The following is a 27,905-nucleotide window of genomic DNA, read 5'->3' as shown; positions in this document are numbered from 1 at the left end:
CTAAGAGTCTCTATATAGTACCAACATTAACTAGTTTCAAATATTCTGATTTCAGTTCGTTCAGGAGCAAAAGTTATAATTCCGACAACAATTCTCATGGAGAACCGTCTGCATGTTCAAAGTACTAACGCATCATTTATCGCTAAAGAAGACCGTTCATTCAACTTTACCCTCCATCGCAATTCAGGTTTCCTTGTTGATGTTGAAGTTTTCGATACCCACTTAATTCCAATGTATAAGGACTACGATGGTAGAAGGGGAAGCAATAACCCAAATATTACACTAAAGACAGGTTTCAACGAAATGAGAAGTCGATACTGCCGCCATCCAGCTCCGGACTACTACGAACTGGCACACAAGCTACACCGGGAACGCCAGACATTGGTTGAGAGTGCCACGTGTAAGCAGACAAACATTAATCTATGCCCAGAGAATACTGAAGTCGGAGAAAAATATCATTACAGAGTCATAAATGAGCCCTGTCGGCTGGCAACCACGGATAAAGTTTGTAAAAACTCGTTTCGATGCGATTTGCAGGAGTCAAGCGATACGCTCTATTGCACACGTTACGTTTCGATTCTAGGAGACCTCTTTGATGTTGCAGAAGAAACCTTTATGGAAACTCCAGTTTATGTATTTGATTCTAAGGCTTGTAAAGCTGCATTTTTATCATGCTACCAGTGTAGGAATAACAACTGTGGAAAGTGTGATCGAGAAAGCAGAAAAAATCGATGTTCCTGCTGCTATATAGACTGTCTACAACCTTGTGATTATTTCTACGCACTTAATTGTTCTTCGAAACGTCTACAAAATGTCTGCGCTAAAGGTGATGTAAGTGAATTTAAACTGACACCTAAGTATTCACATAACCTAAAGTTACAATTCAACTGCTATCTTGAACATGATCCACCGAAAAGCCTTTATACACTACGATACCGAGTGCGCTACGAAGACGGGACGATCTTTACGTCAGGCTGGATATCAAAAACAGTAAAGCATGCTCAATCGAAAAAGTTCCTTGCAAAAGGAATGAACATGTTGGACTCGTTACGAGTTTCTTACGATTCGGAGAAAATAAGAGAGTACTTCCTGAAAGCTAAACGGAGTAACTTTAAAGAAGATTTTCGATACAGCGTTGCGGAGATGAACACGAAACGGGCTTCCTTTATACCAAGTACGACAATTAAGAAGATTCAGCCACTGAGACCTTTCTCGTTACAAATAGGTGATGGTACTTGGAATAGCAGGGCAACTTGTCGAAAATTGTCCTATTGGTCTAGCATGCTTGGGAATGATTTCTCAAAGTTTACAACTCCTCGAATTCGACACTTAGGAATGACTAATGATGGGGCGTTTGGCTATGAAGTCGCCGATCCGGATTCTCCACCATCTATGAGCGTACAAATCTCCAACGAGGAATCAATACTAAAGCATCTTCATAATACTTCAAGTATCGTTAACGATGACACATTTAAGAGTAGCATACGCCGGAAAGAGAACTCGTGGGTCATATCGCTTGAAGGAAAACTCTCCCATTGTCCAAGTGTTGTTGGTTTGTCCGTCATTGACGAATTGGATGGTGTCAAAGTAATAGAAAGCGATCTCCTCATCTTGTGTCCCAGGAAGAAATTCGAGGCCGAGGTCGATATTCCTCGCCAAGGAAAGGAGGACCGAGAGAGGCTCTTTTCCGTGTTTTTGAGTGACTCTCAACAAGAGTATAAGCTGCAGGTCGCTTTAGTAGACAAGTTGTCTCGAAAACAAAAGGTCACATTTCGAAAGACTGAAAAGGATACAAAAAGAGGACCTTTCATGATTCTCATGCCTTTATTTGTAACTACTGGTTTTGTTTTACTGGCATTGATAGCACTTCTTGTTTATGCTCAAAAAACAGCGAAAAAACAATCTAAGATGGAACTAGCGTCGGCTTCGGGATGGGTGTGGGTCGAAGACAGCAGAAAAGAAAAAGATAAAAACAGGCTCAAGCGACGCCATGTTATCCTCGTTGTGTTCGTTGTCATCGTGCGGTTGGTTTATAGTTTAGTGTTCACGTTCTCCGTGGCCCTTGCCATTCTTATTCTTCTACATGCTGATAACATGAAGATTATCAACGACTATCGCAGCTTTGTGCAGCGTAAAGGTCAAGAAAGCAAGTATATGTCGCTGCGAATGGACCAATTTCGCGAGAAAGAAATCAAAGCATCTGTAGATCAGTCAGCAGATATACAACGTGCATGTGATCACTCCCTAGGAATACAACTGAAGTGGCTACAATACAACATGAGCTGCACCCTTCAATCAAACCACATGAAAATGTTCAACAAGATATCTCAACGGGTAATAGACAGAGTGACAGACGACGTGGAACAACTTGAGCGACAAGTGAAGGAAAAAGTTAGGAGTTTTTCTGAAAGTACGAAGCACAAAATAAGCAGCTTGAAGCTCAAAGTTGAACATTATGGGAGGCGAGTTTATGACAATAAATGGTTTTCATTCCCAAAAGTGGCTTACAACCTTAGAAATAAAAGAAAGAAACGGGAAATTCCAGGGGGAAAATTGCAAATATCAGAACATCTGCAAGAGTGGCAGAAGCAAAGTAATTCACAGATTGAAGGCGCATTGAAAATTTTGTCCAGAAAAAGGCGAAGTTTCTCTGGAAGCAAATTCATTGGTTTTCTTGACTTCATCGGCGTTCTTGACCAAAGACAAGTAATCAGCTTAGAAAAGTCTATTAATGATCGGCTGAATTCTTTGGAGGAAAGTTTAAAGGGATTCAAACAAGTGATGGCCAGTGGGACACCTCCTACGCTTCCACTTTCAACAGCTTTTCTGTGCCCTCTGAGATACTTGACAAAAGAAGCTAAAAAGGACATTGAAAGAGGAATCAAACAAGGACTCGGTGAAATATGTGACGCTACTAAGAATGGAATACAAAAAGATATTCATTGCTTCAGTTTGAATATCAGTAGCTTTTGCGCTGAAAAAGACGGAGACGATGTTTTGGGGGGCGATAAAAAGCTTGATTCTTCGTCCCAGCGAGTGTATTTTGAAAAGAAAACAGGAATCGATTCAACACAAAATACCTCTTCAGCCAATAAGTCTTCGATAATCAAATCATCTGATGGGCAATCACATTATAATGTCGAAAAAGGTGATGCACTAGAGGAACAGATTGATAGCCAAAAAGAGGAATCACTAAAAAGACAAGGCAAGCTCAAAGAACAAAGCAATGTTTATAAAAATGAAGCTTTCAGTTCAGTGAAGCAGACTATTGTCTACGTTCTTGGGACCATCGATGCTTTACTTTTCGTTTTTCGTTGCCTAAAAACATACCAAATTGTGATGAAACTGCTTTACGGCTTTGAAGAGACCACAGAACACAATGTCTACGAATTCCAATCTCCGACAAAGAAACAAAAAATCGCTGATATTCTTGGCAGAATTTTTGACATTTTCGCAAAAGCCTTCACCAAATTCATAGCCATCATTAAAAACTTGCAGAAAAAAGTCTTTCGTACCAACATCGTGCCGTTAACTATCGTTCTAGTCATCGGGGCAGCAGTATTTTATTTGATTATTTTTTTAAGCCTTAATGTAATGAATGTAACAGTGATAGAAGAGCTGGGTGGATATCGCTTGATTTCGGCAAGACTTGATTCGGATTTCGAATTCACTAACGCGGCCATAGCAGACCATATTAAATACCTCAACGAACATGACATGAAACTGTACAAGAAATCAGTCTCCAAAACATTACGCCAATACAATGACATGCTAAAGAATTTCAACAATGCGCAGACACAGCGTTTCAAGAAGTTCAATGAACAAATCTGTTCCATAAGTAAGGACAAGTGCATTCCTTTAATGCCTGACTTCCCAAAGGTTTCGTTCAGTTCTTGTATCATTGGTCGTATTGAGGCGCCCAAGTTCGACGACTACAAGGGCACACAATATCGATACAAGCTGAAATTCGAATCTAAGAAATACGTGGATGCCGCGAGAAACATATTTCTGGATACCTTATATTTCATTCTTGCTGTTGTCTTGTCGTTTGGTGTTATCATTATATTCAGTACTATCGTTTTCTACTTCTTGAAGTCGAGAGATATGGTACGAATTAAATATATACACGTTTATCCAACGCTACCGCCAGAGATACTGAAGGAGTATGGACTAGAAGACATGAACGACCTGCCCGTGCGGAATGAAATGAAAAATAGTACAGATAGCATCAACAGAGTCAAGATTCCAGATAAATTTGTACAGAATTCGAAAGAAAATTCAATGGAACGTCAGAATAGTTCAAATAAATCGTTGGGATCAAATACTCTTACTAGAACCTGATTGGCTATTGATGGAAGCTCAAGTACTCACGTGCGCGCAAATTGTTCTGCTGGAAGGTTGTCATCAAAAAGGAAGGAAGGGAAAAGGGATGGGTGGATTGACGTACGTACGGACCGACGGACGGCATGAAAAAAAGAGTAAAGCAGTCCTTTAGTTTTGTGAATTAATGAATGAAAAAATAACTGAAGAAAAGAAAACACGAAAGAGAAAAAATGTAAAGCAGTCTTTTACTTTTTCTCGATAAATGGACAAATAAATGAACAAAAAAGAGAAGAAAAAAAGGAAAATTGAAGAGCAAAACATGTAAAAACAAAATCCTTTTCCTTTTGCATGCGACATAAAAAAAATAGAAAAACTAGTGACAAAAAGCTACGACGTTTCGATGACATCTTGTCATCATTATCAAGTAAAGTAAGAGTGAAGATGACTATCAATTGAACACTATTATCATGTTAATTATACAGATTCTCATTAATCGCATATAGGTAACTGTCCAATTATTTTCTTAATTAATTATAAAATTAATAGGTAATGGGATTTCATGCTCCCCAATCAAGAAATAATTAGGCCCCGTCCACATCCCCGTCCGTATCCGGAAATCTTTGTATCCGCAAATTTTTTTGGATACGGGTTGCGTCCACACGTGTCCGGAAATTTTTGTATCCGTATCCGGAAATTTTCGAAAACGGTCTCCAGAGTGGAAATTTTCGAATACGCTCCGAATACGGATACGTGTGGACGGTCGTATCCGCAAATTTTCGAATACGCTGACGTAAACACGATTTTGCTCATGCTCAATAAGAAAAACTATCCCTCAAAGGGACTAGGCACTAGCGTGCATCAGGGCGGATCAAGAAATTTCCGGATACGTGTGGACAGCGAAAACGATTCGAATACGCTGCGTGTGGACGTGAACATTTTCGCATCCGCAAAAAAAAAAAAAAAATTTGCGGATACAAAAATTTGCGGATACGTGTGGACGGGGCCTAAGACTCGAAAAATTCTTCTGACTACCAAATTGGACTCGGCCTACGGCCTCATCCAATTTTAGAAGTCCTCGGAATTTTCCTCATGGAGTCCTATTACATATACTAATTCAGAACTAGTTCATTTATAAGTTAAGATATTTACGAGGAAAGAGGCTTCGCATATTTGTGAAACTCAATTCGCATATCCTAATCCATTTATTGTATATATTTGAATATTTTTTATCATTAAAAACATTTAAACATGCAGTGTATATCACCTCTTACCTACCAATTACTTACTCTGTACTTCTTACTTTGAGTATAATTGTGGACTTGAGTGTATCGTTTCGCGCGCTGTGATTGGTCGAGCGACCAGTGATTCTGAGACGATATTCACTGCTCGAGCGGTGATTATGAGGTTTCCCAAAGTTTGTAAGAGCGGAAGTAATTCCAAGACTCCTCCCCCCCCCCTCCCTTAAATTTCATCTTTTCTCTGAAATCAGTTCAAGTCTAAAAATAATTATTCCCCTCAGGCTCAGTGATTATGGTGAATTGATATTTACCTCGTCGCTCGAAGACTCGCTGCTCTGTAAATATTCATCGATAATCACTTAGCGTTCGGTGAATGATTGTTGAATAACTATTTACTAGACAGAGAAGAATTTGCAGAGAAGAATGTGCAGGAAGATTGGCAACGGTTATGCATTACAGAGACAATCTAACTCTTTCCCAATCCCTTTACTATGCTCAGGAAAATCTTATGGAATCTGGCTAATAACTTTCGAAACCTTCCTTAAGATCCCTGAGCATTAAAGATAAATATTTTTTGAATATTTTTTCATTTGATTTGTTTTCGTATTGCTTGTCATGCATTGCAACGTAGTCTATATATCGATTGTTGGAAACTAAAAACAAGTCATGCAATAAAATGGACAAAGAAAGACGTAAGAATTATTGTGAGAAAACCTTACACCAATAGATCGACCAACGCATCTAGTTACTTCAGTGGCGTCCCACTAAAAACCTATGAATTATTACATTCATTTTTAGGAACTTTTATTGCTCCACTGTAAAAAAAAAAAGATAACACCAGAAATGGGAACCCTTTACCATAATCAGAGACCCACTGATCAATTTTCTCAATGTTGTCCACCTTCAACTTTTTTATATATTTAACAATGAATTTTGTATTGTAAACGAATGAACTGCATCTCGGCGTTTTCGACGGCTAGTCATTGAGTAAAAACTATGCCTTTTGACTGCACTGCATTGGCGGATCCAGGGGGCTGTGAGGGCTGTGGGGGCTGCAACCCGTCCTATGAGCCTCATGATTTCGCTTTCTCCTTAAAAAGAATGCACTTCCCGTTTTATTATTTTTCTGGTTCGGCGTCTTTTAAAGGTCGATGCTCTTGAACGCAGAACCCTCGAGTCCTCTCTTTAAGAAAACCCTGGATCCGTTCCTAAACTACGTACCCTAGTTATAACATACTGCTATAGTTCTTTCCCTCATACACAGTCCCGTTACCTTTGCCTTGCCAGGAATAAACACAGAGTGATAGTAGTACGAAGTAGGAAAACAGTGAACCAAGCCCAAGAGATCACATCAATACCCATGTCAATACTTGCTTGCTTCGTACGATATTTAGAAGAACGATGAGGATACTGTAGAGCGGTAAGGTCCACTAGGTTGACGAGGTCGAGTAGCTGCAGCATGACCTGTCGCATGCACGACTTCATCGAGAAATCTAACAAAGACATTCAAATAAAAGGACTATTAGTATTTGGAAAATAAAACGATCGCGTCCCCGAATGCCAAATCGGGCGAGTAAAATTAGATAGAAAGTTGGAATAAAGTTCGGGAAAACCTTTCTTGGCCTCGAATGCCTTTATCAACAGCATTTACACTAATCATCTTGCGAAAGAAAATTATTTCTTTTGGAGATAAGACGAAAGAGATAAAAGTAAAGCGCTGTCTAGCAAGGCTTCATAAAGAAGTTGTTGCTGGAAGAGCCGCCATATTGAATTCCATTGATGCTGAGCGATTCTCAGTGTTTGCGGGCGTTTATCTGGGCCTAATCCCTAGAGGTTAGCGGTAACCCTAATGCTTAAGGTTTCTAGTGTTAGCTGCTTGCTTGACGGATACTTACGATTTACAGTTATGAATGGTCGTACTACCGAGGATCACCTTGACACCAGGTTGAGTTTTGTTAAAGTTATACACCGCTAATGCTTCTTCGTACGTTGCTCCACCGATCATGAATATTATTACATCTTGAGGTCTGCAAGAATATTATATTTTTGTTATACAATGCTTTCGAGTTGTCGGTATACTACATTATCATGCAATTGCGACATAAAAACAAGTGCTTCCTGCGTGCTCTTGAGCGTTTCATATCAACTGAACTCTATGTTACGAGTAAAGAAAACAGGTGAGTTAGCCATTCCAGGGTTGAGAAAAACACCGGGTCAAGTTGACGGTGCATTGCATTGCTGTTTTAGGGGACATATTTCCAAGATGGCGGCTATTTCGTCCCCTCGGTAAAACATTCCCATAAGTGCATTGTAATGTAGACTCGACTCAGTTTTCTCCCTAACCTCGTAATGGCCAAGGACAACAGGCTGTGTAAAAACACCGTAACTGTAACTGTACTGACGATTCGGACGTTAGTTCTTCGTCGCAGGAAAAGTAGTATAGAGGTATCAGTAAAGCTACACACTTTTTACACGTTTATTTATCTTCCTCAGCGCAGATGAATATTTGATTCAGTTTCATAACAATTTCGCGAGCTGTGATTGGTCGAGCGACCAGTGCAGTGCTTCTGAGACGATGATCACTGCTCGAGCGGTGGTTATGAGGTTTTCCAAAGTTTGCCAGAGTGGACGCAAAGTTTGCCAGAGTGGACGTAATACCTAAACGTTTTTTTAAAAATATATACCCTGAATTTAATCTTTTCCCTAATATTCTTGTCTAAAATTACATGCAGTACAATCAAAGCTCTTCTCCGCGGTCCATGTATAATTAGCAATTATTCGCCCAAGGCGAAGTGATTTATTGGCGAATGCTTTTCGAGCCGCAAGTCTTCTGGTCGCTCGACCAATCGCAGCACGCCAAACTCTATATTCAATTCTCATACTCATTAATAATTCATGAGTAAACCATCCAATCAATGGGCTATTTTTGGGTCACATGATTGTTACTTGAAACTTGGTAAAGTGCTGTGAAAGGAATGCATTCAGTCTGGAGTAACTGGAACAAAATTAATTCAGTCCTAGGACTGAATTAATTTTGTTCCAGTTACTCTAAGTCGAATAATTAATGAGATGAGAAGTCATTTCAAAGCCTCCAATATCGGACTGGACGTGATTTCAAGTCCGCGCAGTTAGTTCTAATTGCTAATTGTTCTAATAACTAATTGCTTAGACTTGAAATCCCGTCCAGTCCTCATTGTCGGCTTTGAAATATTACTTCTAAAATCATACTAATGATTCATATTCTTACTTGTCTCTGAGCTGAGAATGCCCCATGTATGGATACATCGCATCTCTTAGCTTCCCTTTAAACAAGTTATCTAGGATTTCTGCTAGCAGTGTCGTGTGTTGAGTGTAGATGTTTTCGACTCCCTGAAAAGAAACAAAACGATTTATTTGCATAATAGATTTTTCCTCTTGTCTTTGTCTTATGTTTCATTTTATTCTTAGAGTACCCAATGGGTTCTTATCCAAACTGTGAAGTCCCCTTCACAGTTACCCGCGCCATCTTGAAAGTTAGCCAGGCTTTTGCATCGAAGCGACACGAATAGCGAGCTTGCAATAATAGAGATATGTGTGATAATTGCAAGCTCACCGTTCGTCTCGCTTCGATGCAAAGGCACGGCTACCTTTCAAGATGGCGCAGGGAATTGTGAAAGGGAGTATTCAGAATTTTCTCATTTACAGGTCAAAGGCTGAATGGGCTATTGACTCGTAGACCATGAGGGCGAGAGGTCTAATTGTTTTCGTATAAACCTACTAATTATACAGCTTCTCATTAATCTTTCTTAATTGGACAGGTCTTGTTGATATGGGATTAATTAGGCAGCTATATAATTAATACGTAATGGGATTTCATGTTCCCCAATCAAGAAATAATTAGATTCGAAAAATTCCTCTTACTGCCAAATTGGAAGTCCTCGGAATTTTCCTCGTCCAATTATTTCTTAATTGGACAGCATGGAGTCCTATTACATATGCATATCGTTAAAATAAACGGAAAAATGAATATTATGAAATTAGGTCGAAAAATGTTTTTTTTTTGTTTCTTTGGTTTTCAAAACCGGCACTTTTAGCTACTAGTGATCTATCACTTATAGACCACTAGTAGCTCAGCCAATCAGAGCACAGGATTTGTGATACACCATTAGTAGGTTCATACTAATTTTATGTATTCACTTCGTTCTTTCATTTGTTCAGGTGAGGTGTTCTTTGATCTCGAAACAAAGTATGAGTCATATGGTCTCAAATAGCAAGTCTCTGAAAGAAAGAAATAAGACTAAAGGAATAGAACAGTGGTCTCAAATATCTAGTCTGTTACAAAAAGAAAGAAATGGTACTCAATGAATGGGACAGTGGCCTCAAATATAGTCTGATACAGAAAAGAAAGAAATAATACACAAGAAATGGGCCTCCGAGTCGAATATCTGGTCAGTCACAAAAAGAAATGGTACTCAATGAATGGGACAGTGGCCTCAAATATAGTCTGATACAGAAAAGAAAGAAATAATACACAAGAAATGGGCCTTCGAGTCGAATATCTGGTCAGTCACAGAAAGAAAGAAATAGTACTCAATGAATGGGACCATGGCCTCAAATATAGTCTGATACAGAAAAGAAAGAAATAATACACAAGAAATGGGCCTTCGAGTCAAATATCTAGTCTGTCACAGAAAGAAAGAAATAGTACTCAATGAATGGGACCATGGCCTCAAATATAGTCTGATACAGAAAAGAAAGAAATAATACACAAGAAATGGGCCTTCGAGTCAAATATCTAGTCTGTCACAAAAAGAAAGAAATAGTACTCAATGAATGGGACCATGGCCTCAAATATAGTCTGATACAGAAAAGAAAGAAATAATACACAAGAAATGGGCCTTCGAGTCAAATATCTAGTCTGTCACAGAAAGAAAGAAATAGTACTCAATGAATGGGACCATGGCCTCAAATATAGTCTGATACAGAAAAGAAAGAAATAATACACAAGAAATGGGCCTTCGAGTCAAATATCTAGTCTGTCACAAAAAGAAAGAAATAGTACTCAATGAATGGGACCATGGCCTCAAATATAGTCTGATACAGAAAAGAAAGAAATAATACACAAGAAATGGGCCTTCGAGTCGAATATCTAGTCTGTCACAAAAAGAAAGAAATAGTACTCAATGAATGGGACAGTGGCCTCAAATATAGTCTGATACAGAAAAGAAAGAAATAATACACAAGAAATGGGCCTTCGAGTCGAATATCTAGTCTGTCACAAAAAGAAAGAAATAGTACTCAATGAATGGGACCATGGCCTCAAATATAGTCTGATACAGAAAAGAAAGAAATAATACACAAGAAATGGGCCTTCAAGTCGAATATCTAGTCTGTCACAAAAAGAAAGAAATAGTACTCAATGAATGGGACAGTGGCCTCAAATATAGTCTGATACAGAAAAGAAAGAAATAATACACAAGAAATGGGCCTTCGAGTCGAATATCTAGTCTGTCACAAAAAGAAAGAAATAGTACTCAATGAATGGGACCATGGCCTCAAATATAGTCTGATACAGAAAAGAAAGAAATAATACACAAGAAATGGGCCTTCGAGTCGAATATCTAGTCTGTCACAAAAAGAAAGAAATAGTACTCAATGAATGGGACCATGGCCTCAAATATAGTCTGATACAGAAAAGAAAGAAATAATACACAAGAAATGGGCCTTCGAGTCGAATATCTAGTCTGTCACAAAAAGAAAGAAATAGTACTCAATGAATGGGACCATGGCCTCAAATATAGTCTGATACAGAAAAGAAAGGAATAATACACAAGAAATGGGCCTTCGAGTCGAATATCTAGTCTGTCACAAAAAGAAAGAAATAGTACTCAATGAATGGGACCATGGCCTCAAATATAGTCTGATACAGAAAAGAAAGAAATAATACACAAGAAATGGGCCTTCGAGTCGAATATCTAGTCTGTCACAAAAAGAAAGAAATAGTACTCAATGAATGGGATCAAATTTCTTCTCTGATAAAAAAAAGAAGTAATACTCAAGGAATGTGACACATGGCTTTGACTTAATAATAATAATAATAATAAATATGTTCTTATACAGCGCATTATAGATTTTTAATGCGCTTTACAAATATTACGATGAAATTGTTAAGTGATAAAGTAGATTAAAGTTACAAATTGAACAAAAATGTTTTTAGTTTTCTCTTGAATATTTCCAAAGACTGCGATGTTTTTATATCTGGTGGTAAACGGTTCCATAGTCTGGGCGCTGCTACGGCAAAGCTACGCGCACCATATGACTTAGTACGATATGGAGATTGTTTTAAAATTACTCCTTGTGTGGCACTCCTTAGCTTTCGAGTAGGTTGGTGTATTTTGAGAATATCACTTATATAGGATGGAGCGATACCGTATATTATATACCTTAAGTCCCTTGAGTATTCTCCTGGTCAAGGATAGTGGAGTCTGGTTTTGCCCAAATATATCACTGCCTCTGACGTGTCGTCCTGCATACTGTATGATGGCTGGAACAAGCTGGAAGTAACAAAATCAATGACTGTATCAAAAAAAGTATTATAGTTTAAGACATGTAAGGTTAAAAGGTACCGACTAATTAGGTTTGATTGACGGCAGCGGAAATAATTCCTAATCCGCTGTTAATTGAAATACCATCACGTTTATCATCTGTCTTTTGGTCGAGTGTCGAGGTTCGAGGGTATTTGGTCGAGGGTCGAGGGTACTATGTCGAGGGTACCAAACAATTACACTACAAATATATCTTGGTGGTTTCTAAGCCCGGGAATGTTTTTAATACCATAAAACATATGCGTACATGTTTGATATTCCTGATACGACCACTAATAACCACCATTTATTAACTCGCAATGACAAACAGATTTACATATGTCAATATTTTACTATGTAATAAGAACCAATGTGACCTCCGACTATTTTAAAATATGTATACCGCAGAAACTCAACTCTAAATCCCATATCACCGCTAGATTTTGTTTATTTCAACGCTAAAAATAGTTCACATCGCCGCTAATTTTAAGCAAATTAGTCGTTTGTCCACGGATGCCATAGTCTGTGTTTGCAAACCACTTTTGATATCATTAGACAAAGATCTAAGGATTTTATAGTATTGATGGGTGATTTTAATGCCCATTATGATGAAAACAATGCTTCCAAGTCTGATAAAGTAAACTTTTTTCTATGTGGTTCTCCACATTTAACTTTTAAGCAAAATCAAAAATTGTTCTTGAGTGTCCAACAATATTTGGCAGACACCAAAAGATTTAGAGTAAAGAAAACTTACTTGATTTCGTAGATATATTTTCTTTTCCGTTGTACTTTTTCTATAAATATACGCTTTTTTTCCTTTCTAATCATTACATGTAATTTCCCACGATGTAATCTCCGTTGTACTTTTCTATATATATGTGTTTTTTGTGTTAATATGTTAAACCTATTTATTTATTTATTTTTTCTATCTCCTAAAACTCCAGAAACCTTGTAATTACTGTTAACTGTGTAATCTCCCACGATGAGCCTAGCTCTTGGAGAGAACCTAGAGAGTAAATATGTTTAAATTTTTAAAAAAAGTTGTTTTTGGTCTCTTCCTATGATTTAAATGAACCTTTTTTTTTAAAAAAAAATCGCAATTAATATGTCAGATGATCAAAAAAAACACAAACATGGTCTTAATATTGTTGAAATTCCAAGTGCCAAAGAAAGACCGTTAAAAAAAGAAGCTCAAACCTATGCAATCGAAACTATTCGAATTTAGCTTTTATTCTAAGAATTACAATAAAAATAATCAAAAATTTGAAAAAAAAACTTCATTAATGGCAAATTACATAGAAAGACGAGTCATACATTTAGGAAAAAGTAGATGTTAACGATATTTGTTTCGGTTTATGTAACAGCTTAACGAGAAAGGTTTGTTGACAAGGAAACAATGAATATCTTAGAGAGAATTTTACGAGAAAAACGTATTCAAAGAAAGAAATTAATTAATTTTACCTTTTTTGAACAACGTCAACAAGTTTAAACCTAACAGTACACATAATAATGATGAAAAGGTAAATTATACACCGTGAAAAGATGAAAAAACTTACTGACGTTTCGGACGCTAGTCCTTCGTCGGAGTAAAAACACTAGCGTCCGAAACGTCAGTAAGTTTTTTCATCTTTTCACGGTGTATAATTTACCTTTTCATCATAATTGTTTCATTAGAAACACCGACGCAGCTCACACTAGTTTTTAGCTAGTTATATCTTTTTAGTACACATAATAAAGAGTTTAAGATTCTCGTTTACGGCAAACATGAAACGTCATTTTACCATTAAAAAATTATTTAAAATTAGTGAAAAGGAATCGCAAAAAACTCCAAGTAGTAGATAAACAAAAGAATACTTGTTTTTGTCGAGAAGGTTTGCAAAAAGTAAAGTGAATTGTAGGGAAACGATGAAAACGTGGTCACGTTTGCCGTTTGAGGGAAGGAAAGGCGGGAATCGTAATCTGCCTAATGATAGGGTTTTAATCTCTAAACAACATCTTGCCATCTCTTTATTGCACAGCTTTGCCCTGCTTAAAGCACTGACAATATTTTCATAAAAGAAAGCTGACATTCTCTTTGATCAGCTGATCAATGCCACGCAACAAGCATAGCTGAAAGCCTTTATATTACTACATGAGCTATCGATATCAAACTGCATATACTGTGGGGTGACCATTACAGTCTTTACGACTTTATTGAACACTACAGACTTTGATATCACGGATAACTATTCTCTAAGTACCCACAATACGTTACTAGGCCGGTCGAAGGTATTGAGGCTATGGAACAAGCGTCCTAAAGCGTTGTCGAGCAGGATTACTCGACTGACACTGCTAACATTGTGGTAATACAAAATTGGTAGTCTGTAGTCTGTTAGAGCTCCTCAGAACACTTTACTTCTAAACGAAAAAGGTAAAGAGATCTAAAGTGTGTTTCTGGTATCCGGTTTTCATTATATCATATAACTTGTTTTGTTTCTTCAACCACTAATGATTTAAACTAGCCGAGCCTTCCTTTTTCAGTTATCCCTCTTTTCCCCACACAAGTGTCTCATTAAAGAGCCTATAACTCAATATTTTCAGCACTGATTCTACATGAAGTGAAAAGTCGAATGGTGAAATATTTTTATTTGATTTGAGTGATGCATCTTGGAGATATCAAGGTTTATACGTCCAGTATGCTAATGAGTGTGATGTCCTAGTAGGGATTTGGGTTTATTTGTCATCATTTTTAAATCAAAACACTGATTACTATGAGGAAACAAATTTACAATAACCTTTCTATAAACCCTGAGTAAGATGATTTTGCCAATCGATAAATCGATAACAATCGATACCGCTGATTTGATTGATATCGATTGTATCGATCAATCGTTAAAAATCGAACTCACACTAAATTTTTGTATCGATTTTTATCGATTGATTGATTATATACATATCGATTTTTTTCGATTTATGTTCTTGAACAATTTCTATCTATGATCGTACGGGGGCCGTGTGGCTACGGATTTATACCACCGACAATTACTCTTTCGTAACCATAGCTTGACACTAACTAGGAGTTTGTTATAGTGATAAGTGAACAGACAGCAAAAGTACTTGGATAATTAGCTGCCTGATCTACATATTATTACTTGTGAATTAATAGTTATAAAATCTATTGCACTATCATCGATATTTTCGAATACTTTCCGTGAAATAAAGCTGATTATATGATTGTACTCATTATTGGATCGAATTAAAGCTGTCAAATCTTGATCGATAAAAATCGATTAAATCGATAAAAATCGAACTCACACCAATTTTTTTTATCGATTTTAAACGATTTCCTATAAAAATCGATACAAATCAGCTGATTTCTATCGATTTTTATCGATATCGATTTTTATCGATTGACTACTCCGGGTTATGTTTTATACAGGATATTTTACTACCCCAGTAAATTTTCGAAAGTTTAATAATGCCTACTATGACATCACACTCATTAGCATACTGGAGGCTCGGCTAGTAGAATCATTAGTGGTTGAAGAAAAAAGTTAGGGGTCATAGGCACTGTAAGTTCTCGCGCTCGACACTAATCCATTTGATTCTACGTAAAGTTAAATGTTGCCTCTTTAAACTATGAACTGTTATAATTCAATGACTGTGACTTCATATAATCATTAAATAGAAGATGTAACTAGCTAAAAACTAGTGTGAGCTGCGTCGGTGTTTCTAATGAAACAGTAATGATAAAAAGGTAAATTATTACTAACAAATAATTAATAAATCTCAAACTAATTTGCTATAAAAAAACCTTTGCTTAATTAAACCTCAAGTCTAGACAAAAATCTCTCACACACACACCTAAATCCGGATACTGCAAAACTGCAAAGAAAAAAGTAAAATACCTAAACATGTGGACGTGTCATTGGTTAAAACGGCTAATAATATCAAGTATTAACTAGAAAAGTCCTAAAATACGAAAGCTTGCACAATAATGGCCTCTGTGTGAGATTTGGTGTCATTGACAGACTGACAGATGCCTCGGCTATGAATTTAGACGATTTGAACAGCTGAAACAAATCAAACGAAGGCGAGAGATTGATCTGAGTGAAAACACCACATTTTTTTCAACAATCCTCCAATAAAGATTGCCACACAACCGCACCAAAAATAATGCAATACCACGTCACCGCAAACCCTCTCCATCATTCATCATTAGTGCAAACCCAAACCGCTTCAAATAACGCTGATTATCTACATGTCCTGTTTTATCTAAATCCGTTAATCACTCAATCCTTTGGCGTCAAATTAATGTTAGTAATATCAAATTTATAGTTTGTAGTAGCCTGTTAGAACTCTTCAGAACACGTAACTTTAACAAAAAAGGTAGGAAGATCTAAAATGTCCTTCGTGGCCTTCAGGGTTCAACATCATTTAACTTGTTTCTTCAACCATTAATGATTTTGGTAACCAAGCTTTTGGGCCCATGGTCCATCATTAGGGGAAAAATGAAGCAGTAAACAACAACAAAAAAACGTTGATAAGCTCAGTTATCAAAATCATTGATCAGTGACCCTCACCCCTAACTCAATAGTTTCAGTTTTGATTCAGTAGTGAATAGTTATGCATCTTGAAGATCAAGGTTTAGTATTCCAATAATGTTATTCGTTGAGTGCGATGTCATAGGCCGTTACATGGTTACATTTCAGAACTCTACATGGAGAACGAGACGGGTGGCGGTGAAGTTCACGACCCCACAACTACATACACAGTTTTAGGCCTCTACGGTGTTTTGGACATAACAATCTTAGCAGCAAACATACTTGTGCTGTTCCTAGTTTACAAGAAACGCAATCTACGTACAGTCACCAACAACTTCCTGGTGAGCTTGGCTGTGAGCGACCTATCGACAGGACTAATAGCTATTCCCAGTTCTATTGCATGTTCATTGACGGTCACAGAGAATACGTGTATTGCAATGGACATTTGCATACGCTTTCTAGCCTTCTCGTCCGTTACCCACCTGACGGTGTTGACCCTGGAGAGATATCTACGAATCACTAAGCCATTTGCGTACAGATCTCGTGTAACGGGGAAGAGCACATACCGGGTTATATTCGGGATGTGGGGGTTTTCGCTGCTTGCTTCGCTCGTTCAGTTGTCGTGGATCAAAAACTTGGCTATCGATGAGAAAGACATGATACAAATCGAGATCATCTACGACTGTGTATCATTCGCAATAGTCGTGGTCATACCATTATTCCTCATCTCCGGTATCTACATCGCTATATTTCGTTTCATCCGGAGACACAACGCAAGAAGGGGTGAGGTGCTAGCAACGAGTACAAGCACGTCCAGCCAGAAAAAAGCAAATGCCAAGAACGAAAGGAAACTTTTACTGGTCTTCCTGGCAATGATAGTGGTGTTCATCCTGGGCTCATTCAACTACTTTTTCTGGGCAATACTTCTTGACCTCCACGAGCACCACAGTATTCGGTTCACTAGTAATACATATAACATGGTTGTTAGGTTTACCATGTTTTTTCGTTATTTCTCATCACTTTGTAACCCAGTGCTGCTGACGTTCTTCAAACAAGATTTCCACGAGGCTCTCATGGTAGTCGTGGGTCGAAGAAGGGTTCCAAGAGAGAAGAGAATATCGAGCAAGGAAGAAACAAACGCGACGTCTAAGGTACTTTGAAAGTCGTCAAGCCAGCCATTGTTGGATAAAAGCAAACGAGATTTTTTCACTGGGGAAAATATTGTCTTACTGTTTGATGAACTATACTCAACTAAGCAAGCCGTAAATTGATGAAACCAGATAGGTTCCCTTTGCAGTAAAATTCCATGTTTGATAAACTAAACCAAACTTAGCCAGCGAACGATTGAAAACAGTTACGCTATATAACCTAGACCAATCAATTAAATGAAGTAAGGATGTTAAAAGTTTTAAGAGTAAGTTAAGAGGGAATCTTCTTCGTAGATTTAGGAACTCATGATTAAATTTTGAACTAGGTTTATATATTTACTTACTGTACTGAACATTTGATCATTTCATATTACTTAACTTTTAGTTTTAGTTTTATTTAATATACATATATATATATATATATATATATAACTTAGATTTTATATTGCTAATTAATTCTATATTGTAATTGACGGTGAAAAGCCCCCTTGGGGATGTAATCAATAAAGTATGTATGTACTGTATGTGTGTATGTATATGTATATGTGTATGTGTGTGTGTGTGTGTGTGTGTGTGTGTGTGTATGTGTGTATGTATGTGTGTATGTGTGTAGTGTGTGTGTGTGTGTAGTGTGTGTGTATGTGCGTATGTGGTGTTATGTGTGTATGTGTATGTGTGTATGTGTGTGTGTGTGTGTGTGTGTGTGTGTGTGTGTGTGTGAGTGAGTGTGTGTGTGTGCGTGTGGAAGATACAAGATTCTTTAATAATGATGCCTCTGATAACAATTAATTCTAAAAAACTCATTAATAATTCATGAAGGGAACACAATAGAAATCATGACGGATTTTCTCTATCAAACTTGGTTCATTTCGTAAACAATTCAGTACAATATGAGAACATACATCATGATTTTTTTAAGCCGTTCAATAAACTCGCAGATCTTGTTTTATCAGGTCTAAAACCACTCGGTTACGCCTCGTGTTTTCAAATCCTGATAAGACACTCCTGCGAGTTTATCAAACAGTACATAGTATTAAATGAAGTTTACATGCCTTAGGGCATTGACTATTGTAACAGCTGGAGGACTAAACTACACAGTTAGTCACTAAGTTATTTACAATTATAGGTCAGAAAAGAGCCTTGAAAAAAAATCTATAAATATATATTAAACACAAAATAATACAAAGTAATGATAAAACGGGGGGGAACAAAACAAGACGAGAGAAAGTGAATAGGCAACATGAATAAGAAATAATTATTCTAAGTATTACTTACAACTTATTGTGGATTATAGCTACTAATGAGGGTAGAAAATAATTTGCGTTTAAAAATTTTTTTTTTCCTTTTTAAAATTTTCATCCAATGAATTCCATAATATTGCACCAGCAAATTGGTTTTTACAGGTGGGAGAGTATAATATTCTTTACTAGAAAATCTCATGTTGTATTTATAAATAGTTTAGTACTTGCACGAATAAAATATGATTTAAATACATCAGGGAGATTGTTATGATAGTCATACATGAAAATACCAGTTTGGAACTTCACAAGGTCTTTAACCTTTAAGATGTTTAGATCAAGAAATAATGGATTTGTATGTGCTCTGTTAGTCAATAAAAGTTATCAAACGGATGACTTTCTTTTGAAGATTGAAAATGGGATGCGGGGTGGTATCGTACGTTTTTGATACGTTTTATCTTTCCGAGAGCTTTTCAAGCCCTCTCAAGATTTTTAAATTCAAGGACTTAAGGACTTCAAGAACCAGCGCGATCCTTGTGCGTTGTATATAAAACTAACGGTTTGATATTCTAAATCTTTTTTCGATAATTTTTTTAGCACTAAATGGACGCAATGCAGTCGGTCACAGTGAAAATTTTCAAGTATTTTCTTTTCTCTCTTGTCAAAACGAATCTTTCCACGAATGAGTCTTATTTTCTTTATTTTCGAGCTAAAGGAGTTGTTTAACGAGCCGAAAACCTGGAACTAGGAAAAATAGACCTTTTTGGAGTTCCAATTACCGCCGGGGCGTAGCAAGGTCTCGATTATAGGAAGGGGGAGGGGTTAGGCAATGTGTCATTTTCTCCACAGGAATCCCGCATGAATTAACTACAATTTGGCGTCGAAAGCAAACTTTTGGGATTGTACGAATATTTTGGGTACATACCCGTTTGTAGTGTTCACCTAACCCTCTTCTCGTCAGCATGCTCACTAAGCCTGATACATCGTTGTTGGAATGTTTCTCGTAACGCAAGGCGTACAGCAAAACTAGCCGCAGTAGATCAAGATCTGTTACATTCTCATTGGCCATCACACGACGGATATTCTGTATGTTAAATATGATATTCAAAATCATAATGAATAGGGAACGAACCTAGGAGAAGATCGTGGTTATCACAGATATATTAACCCACCCTCTTTTCCAAATAATTTGCAATGACAATAACCGATAAATCAAAATCAAAGGAGTGTGGAACAAATCTACTTAGGCGTAATGTTATGCAATTTTCAGACCGCGTGCTACTCTCTTAAGAATAGTGCTAAGTGTGACGTAATTAGAACGAAAAACTACTTCCGGGTCCAAATTAATAATTACTTCTACAGACATTTTTCTGTTTTTTTTTTGTTCATATATCTAATTGTTGAAGGTAGATAATAAATCCTGGGAATGAGTTGTTGCAAGATTTTAGCGATCTTCTTTTGTGATTGGACCCGGAAATACGTCACAACTTAAAAGCTCTATAAGATTCGGGATTTTGTCAGGGATTGATTACCTGTAAGGCAGAAGAGTGATCATTTTGACAGGCGAGTTCTTGTTCCACTTCAGATACATCAAGTAATGCTCGCTCACCGACAATGCGTGACAGCTCACTGACCATAGTCACATGTTTAGACACTGTACCTGACATCTTCTTGAACTGGGGGTAATTCTCCACAAATGCCTTGAGTGGTTATAAAAATTTTAGACTTAGACTAGATAGCGGTGCAAAAAAGGAGTGAGGGAGGGGAGGGTAGGGTAGGAAATATTGTCATCTTGTAACCTTAATATCAAGTGTCATAATTAATACCTTCATATCAGATATGGATTCTAGTTTCTGGTTGGACTTGACGTGGTGTTGAAAGTCATCCATCAATGTTTTGATATTCTGACCAATCTCTCCGAAATTGAGATAAAGATTCTGCATAAAATCCAAATATGCCATAATGAAATCAAACATTAGAACATGTCAAACAAATGTGGAGTACCGGGTGGAGTACAGGGTGGAGTACAGGGTAGAGTACAGGGTAGAGTACAGGGTGGAGTACAGGGTGGAGTACAGTGTGGAGTACAGGGTGGAGTACAGGGTAGAGTACAGGGTAGAGTACAGGGTGGAGTACCGGTTGGAGTACAGGGTGGAGTTCAGGGTGGAGTACAGGGTGGAGTACAGGGTGGAGTACAGGGTGGAGTACAGGGTGGAGTACAGTTTGGAGTACAGGGAGGAGTACCGGGTGGAGTACAGTTTGTAGTACAGGGTGGAGTACCACATGGAGTACAGGGTGGAGTACTACGTGGAGTACCGAGTGGAGTACAGGGTGGAGTACAGGATGGAGTACAGGGTGGAGTGCCGGGTGCAGTACAGGGTGGAGTACAGGGTGCAGTACAGGGTGGAGTACAGGGTGGAGTACCAGGTGGAGTACAGGGTGGAGTACAGGTTGGAGTACCAGGTAGAGTACAGGGTTGATTACCGGGTGGAGTACAGGGTGAAGTACAGGATGGAGTACAGGGTGGAGTACAGGGAGCAGTACAGGATGGAGTACAGGGTGGAGTACAGGGTGGAGTACAGGGTGGAGTACAGGGTGGAGTACAGGGTGGAGTACAGGGTGGAGTACAGGATGGAGTACAGGATGGAGTACAGGGTGGAGTACAGCGGGAAGGACATCCAAAGAAGCCTCTTAACATCATTACCCTTTGGTAGAATTCATCATGTTCTGCAGACATCACAACTTCCTGCAATAGCAATAACAAACTTATAAACATGCATGTGCTAAACCTGACTGTATAAATGAGTCTGGGATCATGAAAAACAGAATGCTGGTGCATTAAATGAGTAAGAGGACAAGTGGAACTTTCAAGACCGAGCAATTAAAATGTTTTCCAGAATTAGGATAAACACTGGTTTATCAAATATTTGAAAACCAGGGCTATCAATTCAGATGTAAAGTGAAATTAGTCCAAATTCGTATTATTCTCCACCATTCTGCCTTCTTATAAACAAGGTGTGACGTCATAATGATAGTGATATAGGGCAATTGAAGTGGTGTTATTACCTGTAGTTCCCGTGCAACTCCTGGAGATTTCAATAGATCCACTCTGTTGTTCTTGATGGTTAGAAGTTCATGTACCATGGCCTGATAGGTCCACTGCAGAAAAGAAAAACATTTCCTTTTACAGTAAATGCCTGTTATATACATCTCATTTGATGCTTTTTCTTTTATTGACATGTAATCTCACACGTTCACTCTAGAGTATCAACATACATTTACTGGCTGCCTTTAAGACCTTTATTTTCTCAAATTATCTTACTGATGAAACCTACAGTATATAGGCCAAACAGATAACTTACAGATTTACCTCAAACGACCTCTAGACCAATAAAAATCAGAAAGCAGCAATATTCACAGATCAAACTGAACCAACTCCTGGGCTGATCTAAGTAAGGACACAACTAACTCACAGATTGAACCCTGAAACAACCTCTGGGCTGATTGAATTCAGGGCATGGCTAACTCACAGATTGAACCCTGAAACAACCTCTGGGCTGTTTGAATTCAGGGCATGGCTAACTCACAGATTGAACCCTGAAACAACCTCTGGGCTGATCAAAGTCAGGGCATGGCTAACTCACAGATTGAACCCTGAAACAACCTCTGGGCTGATCTACATCAGGGCATGGCTAATTCACAGATTGAACCTTGAAACAACCTCTGGGCTGATTTAAGTCAGGACAGAGCTTACTCACAGATCCAACCCTGAAACAACCTCTGGGCTGATCTAAGTCAGGCCATGGCTAACTCACAGATTGAACCCTGAAACAACCTCTGGGCTGATTTAAGTCAGGACAGAGCTTACTCACAGATCAAACCCTGAAACAACCTCTGGGCTGATCAAATTCAAAAAAGGACGAACTCACAGATTGAATTGGAATTTAGCATGTTAAGCAAGGTGGTTTGGCTTTCCATTTATTTGCCCATCATTTATTTAGATCATTTTAAACCCTTCATTAGCCACTGGTGCCTTGTTTCACTTTCCCTGCTAGCAGAGTCTTCTGTAGACATTTTATTTGTCTACAGGAGACTGTGGTACTGCAGCAGGAATAGTTTGCTCTCCTTAACTTTACAAACCTGGTTTAGAAGAGGGGAAACCGGATCATCCCGTCTGTCCAGAATCAGCAGCAATGGAGGAACATCAGTCCTTCTGAAGTCAAATAACTTGGCTTCTTCATTTATCTTTTGCTGTAATTAAACAAAAGAAAAAGTGTTCAGCTTACCATTCCTATTAAAACCTTTAAATTGTATCGAATCCCGATACAACCTCTGAGCTGTTCAAAGTCTGGAAAAAGCTTACTCGCAGATGGAATAGGACTTTAACTGGTTAGATTTTGTGGAGGGCTCCAGGAAAACTGGAGAAAACCCTTGATCAAGGAACAGGGTCTGGAAGGGGGGCCCCAGATCCCGAATCATGTGCTTTTTTCCCCTCAAAATCCTGCTTCCCAGGAAAATCAAAAATGAGAAAAAAAGCTACACACAAAAAAAAAATTGGCAATTCCCGAGTCAAGGCCACAATCATATATTTTTTACCCTAGTTTCCTGGATACTGCACTTTATTTTTTCCGTTTCCCAGCTCCAGGAATACCCGTTCGGACCCCGAAGGGAGAGACTCTACTCACATGTTAAAGCGGGGGGAAAAATACTCACTCTTATATTGTCTGCTAATCTTTGAGCCAGTTCTGATGACCTCTGATATCTGATCATTGGGCATTTCTTTAGGGACAGCAACACAGCAAGAACACCCTGACATACCCTGTCTAATGCATCTATGTCCCACTGACCACCCTACAGAAAAATGGAAAAACAAATGCTCAAAAAAAATTCTTCAGTTAACAAAACAAGTCCAAACATATAGTAGTTTTCATTATTTTGTGAACTGCACATATGTGAGCTGCTACATGCATACTGGAACTGTTTTATTTGTTGCTTCAAAAATTAATATGAATCTTGCTTGTGAGACGTTCCCTGGTTGAGATTTTTACTGCTAACACATCAAAACTTAAATGAATATCCTGCTTGGACACTCCAGCAGTTTATTATCTTTTTTCATTACTTCAAAATTTATTGAGAACCCTGCTGCATCAACCAAGTCAATGGATCCATAGTTTATGGAAAAACGTGGAGTTAGAATCAGAATAGAATTAACACAACAAACAAGCAAAGATTACTGGTAGCTTCTGTAGCTTGTCTTATAATTATTTACCCTCATGGATGTTGGTATGTTGAATGAAAATACATGTGGACTGACTGCATAGTAATCAGCATAGTATTCCTAAGAGAGAGAAAAAAAATTAATATTTGTTGGTTTGATATTTCATTCCATGTATTAGGGCCGCAACGTCAATCAAATTCTTAGTTTTAGTTGTATCCTTATTCATGTGTCTTTTTATGTGCAACTGTCAAACAAATAAATGATGCACTCACATACTTCTACGCACAGGCTTTCTGCTGCCATATGAGCATTTCCATGCCTTATTTGTAAAAACTGCCAGTTTCAAATGTGTCAGTATAACATACCAATAAAGTATAGGAATACATCATCGGCAGACATTCTTTTGCATGTCAGGCTTTATTACACCAGACATTCAAAAACAGACATACAGTACACTATACCAAATGGCACACTCTTCTGCATCAAATATTTAGTTATTATGTAAAACAGAATTGATCTTACCTGTACTTCTCTAACTACTTCATGATCATCTGCCTCAGCTAAGGATCTGATGTTTGGTTTGGAGATGAAATTAGAGAAATCTGTCAACACAATAAGATAAAATAGTCTAATAAACTTTTTAAAAAATAAATTGTAAGAGTTGAAACTAACCTTTTGTATGTCTGGGATCCATTTATAACACTGAGTGCTGAAGCAATAGAACTCTTTGCCTTGAGCATTTAATGTTTCCCATTTCAGACCATACATGTGTCATTCGCTAGAGTATCATTTCTTTGTTTAACAGTTGTGCATGATGAGACAAATAAATACTGTATGATTGGATACAACCCAAACAAAGAATCTTATTCTCGAGAGAAGAACCCATGATCTGAAATGGGAAAACATTACGCCCAAGGTACAGGTCTACATTAGCAAGGTGTATATGTAATTTAGTTGTATACAGTATGTAAGTACAGTACACTGTGTGTAGTCATGATGAACAAAGCTAAGCCACAATGGTTATGCAACACATATTCATGCAATAACACTGTAGTGGCTTTCTCTTTTTTGTGTGTGTGTGTATCTTACTCAATAAAACACATTGCAGGGCTTAAAATAATGTGCAGTTATCAAATATTGTCAGGCCAAAAATGGAACTTGTCCTGGATCGGTCAGGTTTTTGACTTGCCAGTCCTTTTGACTAGTAATGTTGAACCAGAAAGGACATATGATGAAGCTAAAATTAATTCAGCTCGTCATCATGACAAGCATCTGACCAGCCAGTCATTATTTTTAGCCCTTCATTGCCAACTATGGTAAAACTTGGAGACTATAGATATATAGTATAATTTTAGACTGGAATATAGAGTTTCTCAAGCTGTGATTGGTTGAGCGACTGTTGATTCTGAGATGATAATCACCACTGGAACAATGAAACATGCTTTTTCCAAAAATTTCCAGATCAGAAGTACTGTAAAACTTTAAAATTTTTTATCCTGAATTTTGACTTTTCTCTGTCTAAAATCATACTAAAGCAGAACTCAGGCTCATTGATTATGGTGATGTTAACCTCCCTGCTTGAACACTCATGGCTCGGTAAATATTTCACTGATAATCACTTTGCCTTCAGTGAATAATTATTAAATACAAAGACAAAACATTATTCCAAAAGAATGAGCTCTAAAGATATCTGTAGCTGTACTTACACAAATAGTATGAACCATATTTTGGTGCCTTCAGTTCACTGCATAAATGATCAATATTTTCCTGAGAGAAAATGTGAATAATATTATCTCACTTTCTGATTTGCTAGTGTGCCCCAATGTGTTCATAAGAGCACATAACACATGTATTCCTACCCAATAAAACCACAACTTAAATTTGTATTTCATAAAATAAATAGAAATTTGCTTACTGTACAGACTGTGTGTACTGTACCATCATACATGTACCATCATAAAACACTTTGGGGTTGGCAGAAGACTCAAAAAGTCTTGAGTGGTACTCTATTATAGAGCAGTTTTCGTATGAATGTGAAAAGCTCAGTGCCATAAGTGTGACGTGCCGTGACTGTGATACTTTTTAGAATTTTGATTGGCTGATTTCTTTCACATGCAATATTATTGGTCTAAAAGTGCCGTGATCTTGGCATAACCATGTCTGCGCCATGTTTATGCCGTGTTCCGGGTATTTGATTAGATGGAGAGTAAATTCTCGTGCAATGTGGTTTGTCTGGCGTATCCTTTGCTGTGTCACGACCGTGTTCGTGCTGTAAACTTTTCACAGTCATACGAAAACTGCACTATGTCAATACAGTACTTCTCTTAACACTCCTAATGCATTCTGCCAATCCCTGTGTGTTGACACTTTATACAAGCACATTTTTTCCTATTTCTTCAGTAGTTCTTGCATACCCTTGTTGGTCTAATAAAGCAGATAGCCTTCAAGTGTTTCATGGTCTCTCTCCCTTGTGTGTCAATCTTCTCAAACAAATAAACTTCTTTCTGTAGTACTTCACTTTGTGAATAAACCATGCTTACGATTCCAGTCTGCAAAATAATACCACTAATTATATTACCTCTTCATGGGCGATACAGTAGGAGATAGGTCATTCCAAGATATAGGATTCATGGACATACATGTACATCAGAACGTGAACAATCGACGGAGGTGTTTTTTGAAGGTATGTGTTTGAATAAATCTGCAGATATGCAGTCAGGAAGGCCACCTTTCCTTTATATCTTTTATAGCAGGTATACTGTACTGTACATGTATTTATATGTTTGAGTGAATGCATGGATATGGTTTTGAGGGAACAAATAATAATGGAATACTTTTATCAACAGGAACAAACAGAAAAATTACTGGGGAACATGAGAACTTTGACCCTCCTGGGAGGGCCTTGGATAAGCCCTCAGTGATCAAAACATACATGTATAACTCAAATATATACCTTCAAAGCTATAGAGAAGGGGTGGCCCAATGTTGACTGCGTATCCAGTCAAACATACTCTATATACATTGTAAATATATAAAGTTGTAGGGGAGGTGCCGGCATATCCACTTGTCCAACCTTTCATAGGAACAGTCCGAAATTGTTGGGTATTCTGAAGTTTTACCAAAGAAACACTATCTTACTCAATGGCATTACGAGATACAATGGATTACAGTACTAAAAATTATTTCTTAAAATTCCGAAGGACAACAAGCATGATCACTTACGAAATGATATTTAGTAATCTTATAAATCACTATTGTTTATATAGTATATTGCACAAAATATAAAGAATGAAAACCCAATATAAATTTATACAGGAATATTAGAACTTCAGGAGTACTATTAAAAGCGTTATATTTTCGCGACTTTTAGAAAACTCACCGTTTCTTTATCCATGAGTAGAACCTTCATCCCTGGTCCGGCATCCTCCACCATTTTCGATACATACTGCTTTACAGCTAAAATAACATTCATTTTGACACGAAAAAAAATAAACCAAAGCCTTCTTTAATTTATATGACAAATAGTTAAGGGTTAATGTTGCTTAAATGAACTGGAACTTAATTTCTGGGAAGAAAAGAAGATAAATGTAGAGAGATATTATCAAAACACGTCCGCCATCTTTGAATTTCCGGTCAGCCTGGTTCCAGTCTCCT

The 27,905-nt window shown here is 37.6% G+C and overlaps 4 protein-coding genes across 4 annotated transcripts in view; 2 read left to right on the top strand and 2 right to left on the bottom strand.

Annotated features, from left to right (window-relative positions):
• Positions 1-5,576, top strand: part of LOC116301772 (uncharacterized) — a 13,841-nt gene extending 8,265 nt beyond the window's left edge. The window contains exon 13 of the mRNA XM_089038008.1: positions 56-5,576. Coding sequence (XP_088894134.1) covers positions 56-4,341 — 4,286 coding nt within the window. The 3' untranslated portion in view covers positions 4,342-5,576. The remainder of the gene's footprint in view (positions 1-55) is intronic.
• Positions 1-13,705, bottom strand: part of LOC116301777 (uncharacterized) — an 80,321-nt gene extending 66,616 nt beyond the window's left edge. Inside the window, exon 1 of the mRNA XM_089037835.1 lies at positions 13,681-13,705. The gene's annotated coding sequence lies outside the window, so the exon portion shown is untranslated. The remainder of the gene's footprint in view (positions 1-13,680) is intronic.
• On the bottom strand, positions 5,507-27,905 carry LOC116301774 (vacuolar protein sorting-associated protein 45). Its single transcript, XM_031710892.2, has 16 exons — positions 27,631-27,905; positions 26,666-26,800; positions 25,958-26,018; positions 24,774-24,853; positions 24,303-24,371; positions 23,747-23,884; positions 23,174-23,284; positions 22,100-22,192; positions 21,738-21,779; positions 20,860-20,970; positions 20,566-20,733; positions 19,959-20,117; positions 11,984-12,094; positions 8,809-8,930; positions 7,457-7,588; positions 5,507-7,054 (listed from the first exon to the last, which is right to left on the bottom strand). The coding sequence occupies exons 1-16, from the start codon at positions 27,721-27,723 to the stop codon at positions 6,952-6,954; spliced, it is 1,728 nt and encodes a 575-aa protein (XP_031566752.2). The 5' UTR covers positions 27,724-27,905; the 3' UTR covers positions 5,507-6,951.
• On the top strand, positions 14,261-18,112 carry LOC116301776 (adenosine receptor A2b-like). Its single transcript, XM_031710894.2, has 2 exons — positions 14,261-14,534; positions 16,816-18,112. Exon 2 carries the CDS (start codon positions 16,824-16,826, stop codon positions 17,805-17,807), a length of 984 nt encoding a protein of 327 aa, XP_031566754.2. The 5' UTR covers positions 14,261-14,534; positions 16,816-16,823; the 3' UTR covers positions 17,808-18,112.

Source organism: Actinia tenebrosa, unplaced genomic scaffold (genome assembly GCF_029948245.1).
Source record: "Actinia tenebrosa isolate PJP-AT-01 unplaced genomic scaffold, QUT_ActTen_1.0 PGA_scaffold5__44_contigs__length_20552954, whole genome shotgun sequence".
Taxonomy (NCBI): domain Eukaryota; kingdom Metazoa; phylum Cnidaria; class Anthozoa; order Actiniaria; family Actiniidae; genus Actinia; species Actinia tenebrosa.
The sequence above is the reverse complement of the archived record's forward strand: the minus strand, read 5'-3'. Positions and strand labels throughout refer to the sequence as shown.

Bases quoted from the DNA above. Each gene is read 5' to 3' on its own strand.
- LOC116301776 (XM_031710894.2), top strand. From the start codon at position 16,824: ATGGAGAACGAGACGGGTGGCGGTGAAGTTCACGACCCCACAACTACA.
- LOC116301774 (XM_031710892.2), bottom strand. From the start codon at position 27,723: ATGAATGTTATTTTAGCTGTAAAGCAGTATGTATCGAAAATGGTGGAG. The intron at 23,885-24,302 runs GTAAATAATTAT...ATTTTTCTGTAG, and splicing joins ACATACCAACATCCATGAGG to GGTGGTCAGTGGGACATAGA. The intron at 20,118-20,565 runs GTAATCAATCCC...TTTAACATACAG, and splicing joins ATCACTCTTCTGCCTTACAG to AATATCCGTCGTGTGATGGC.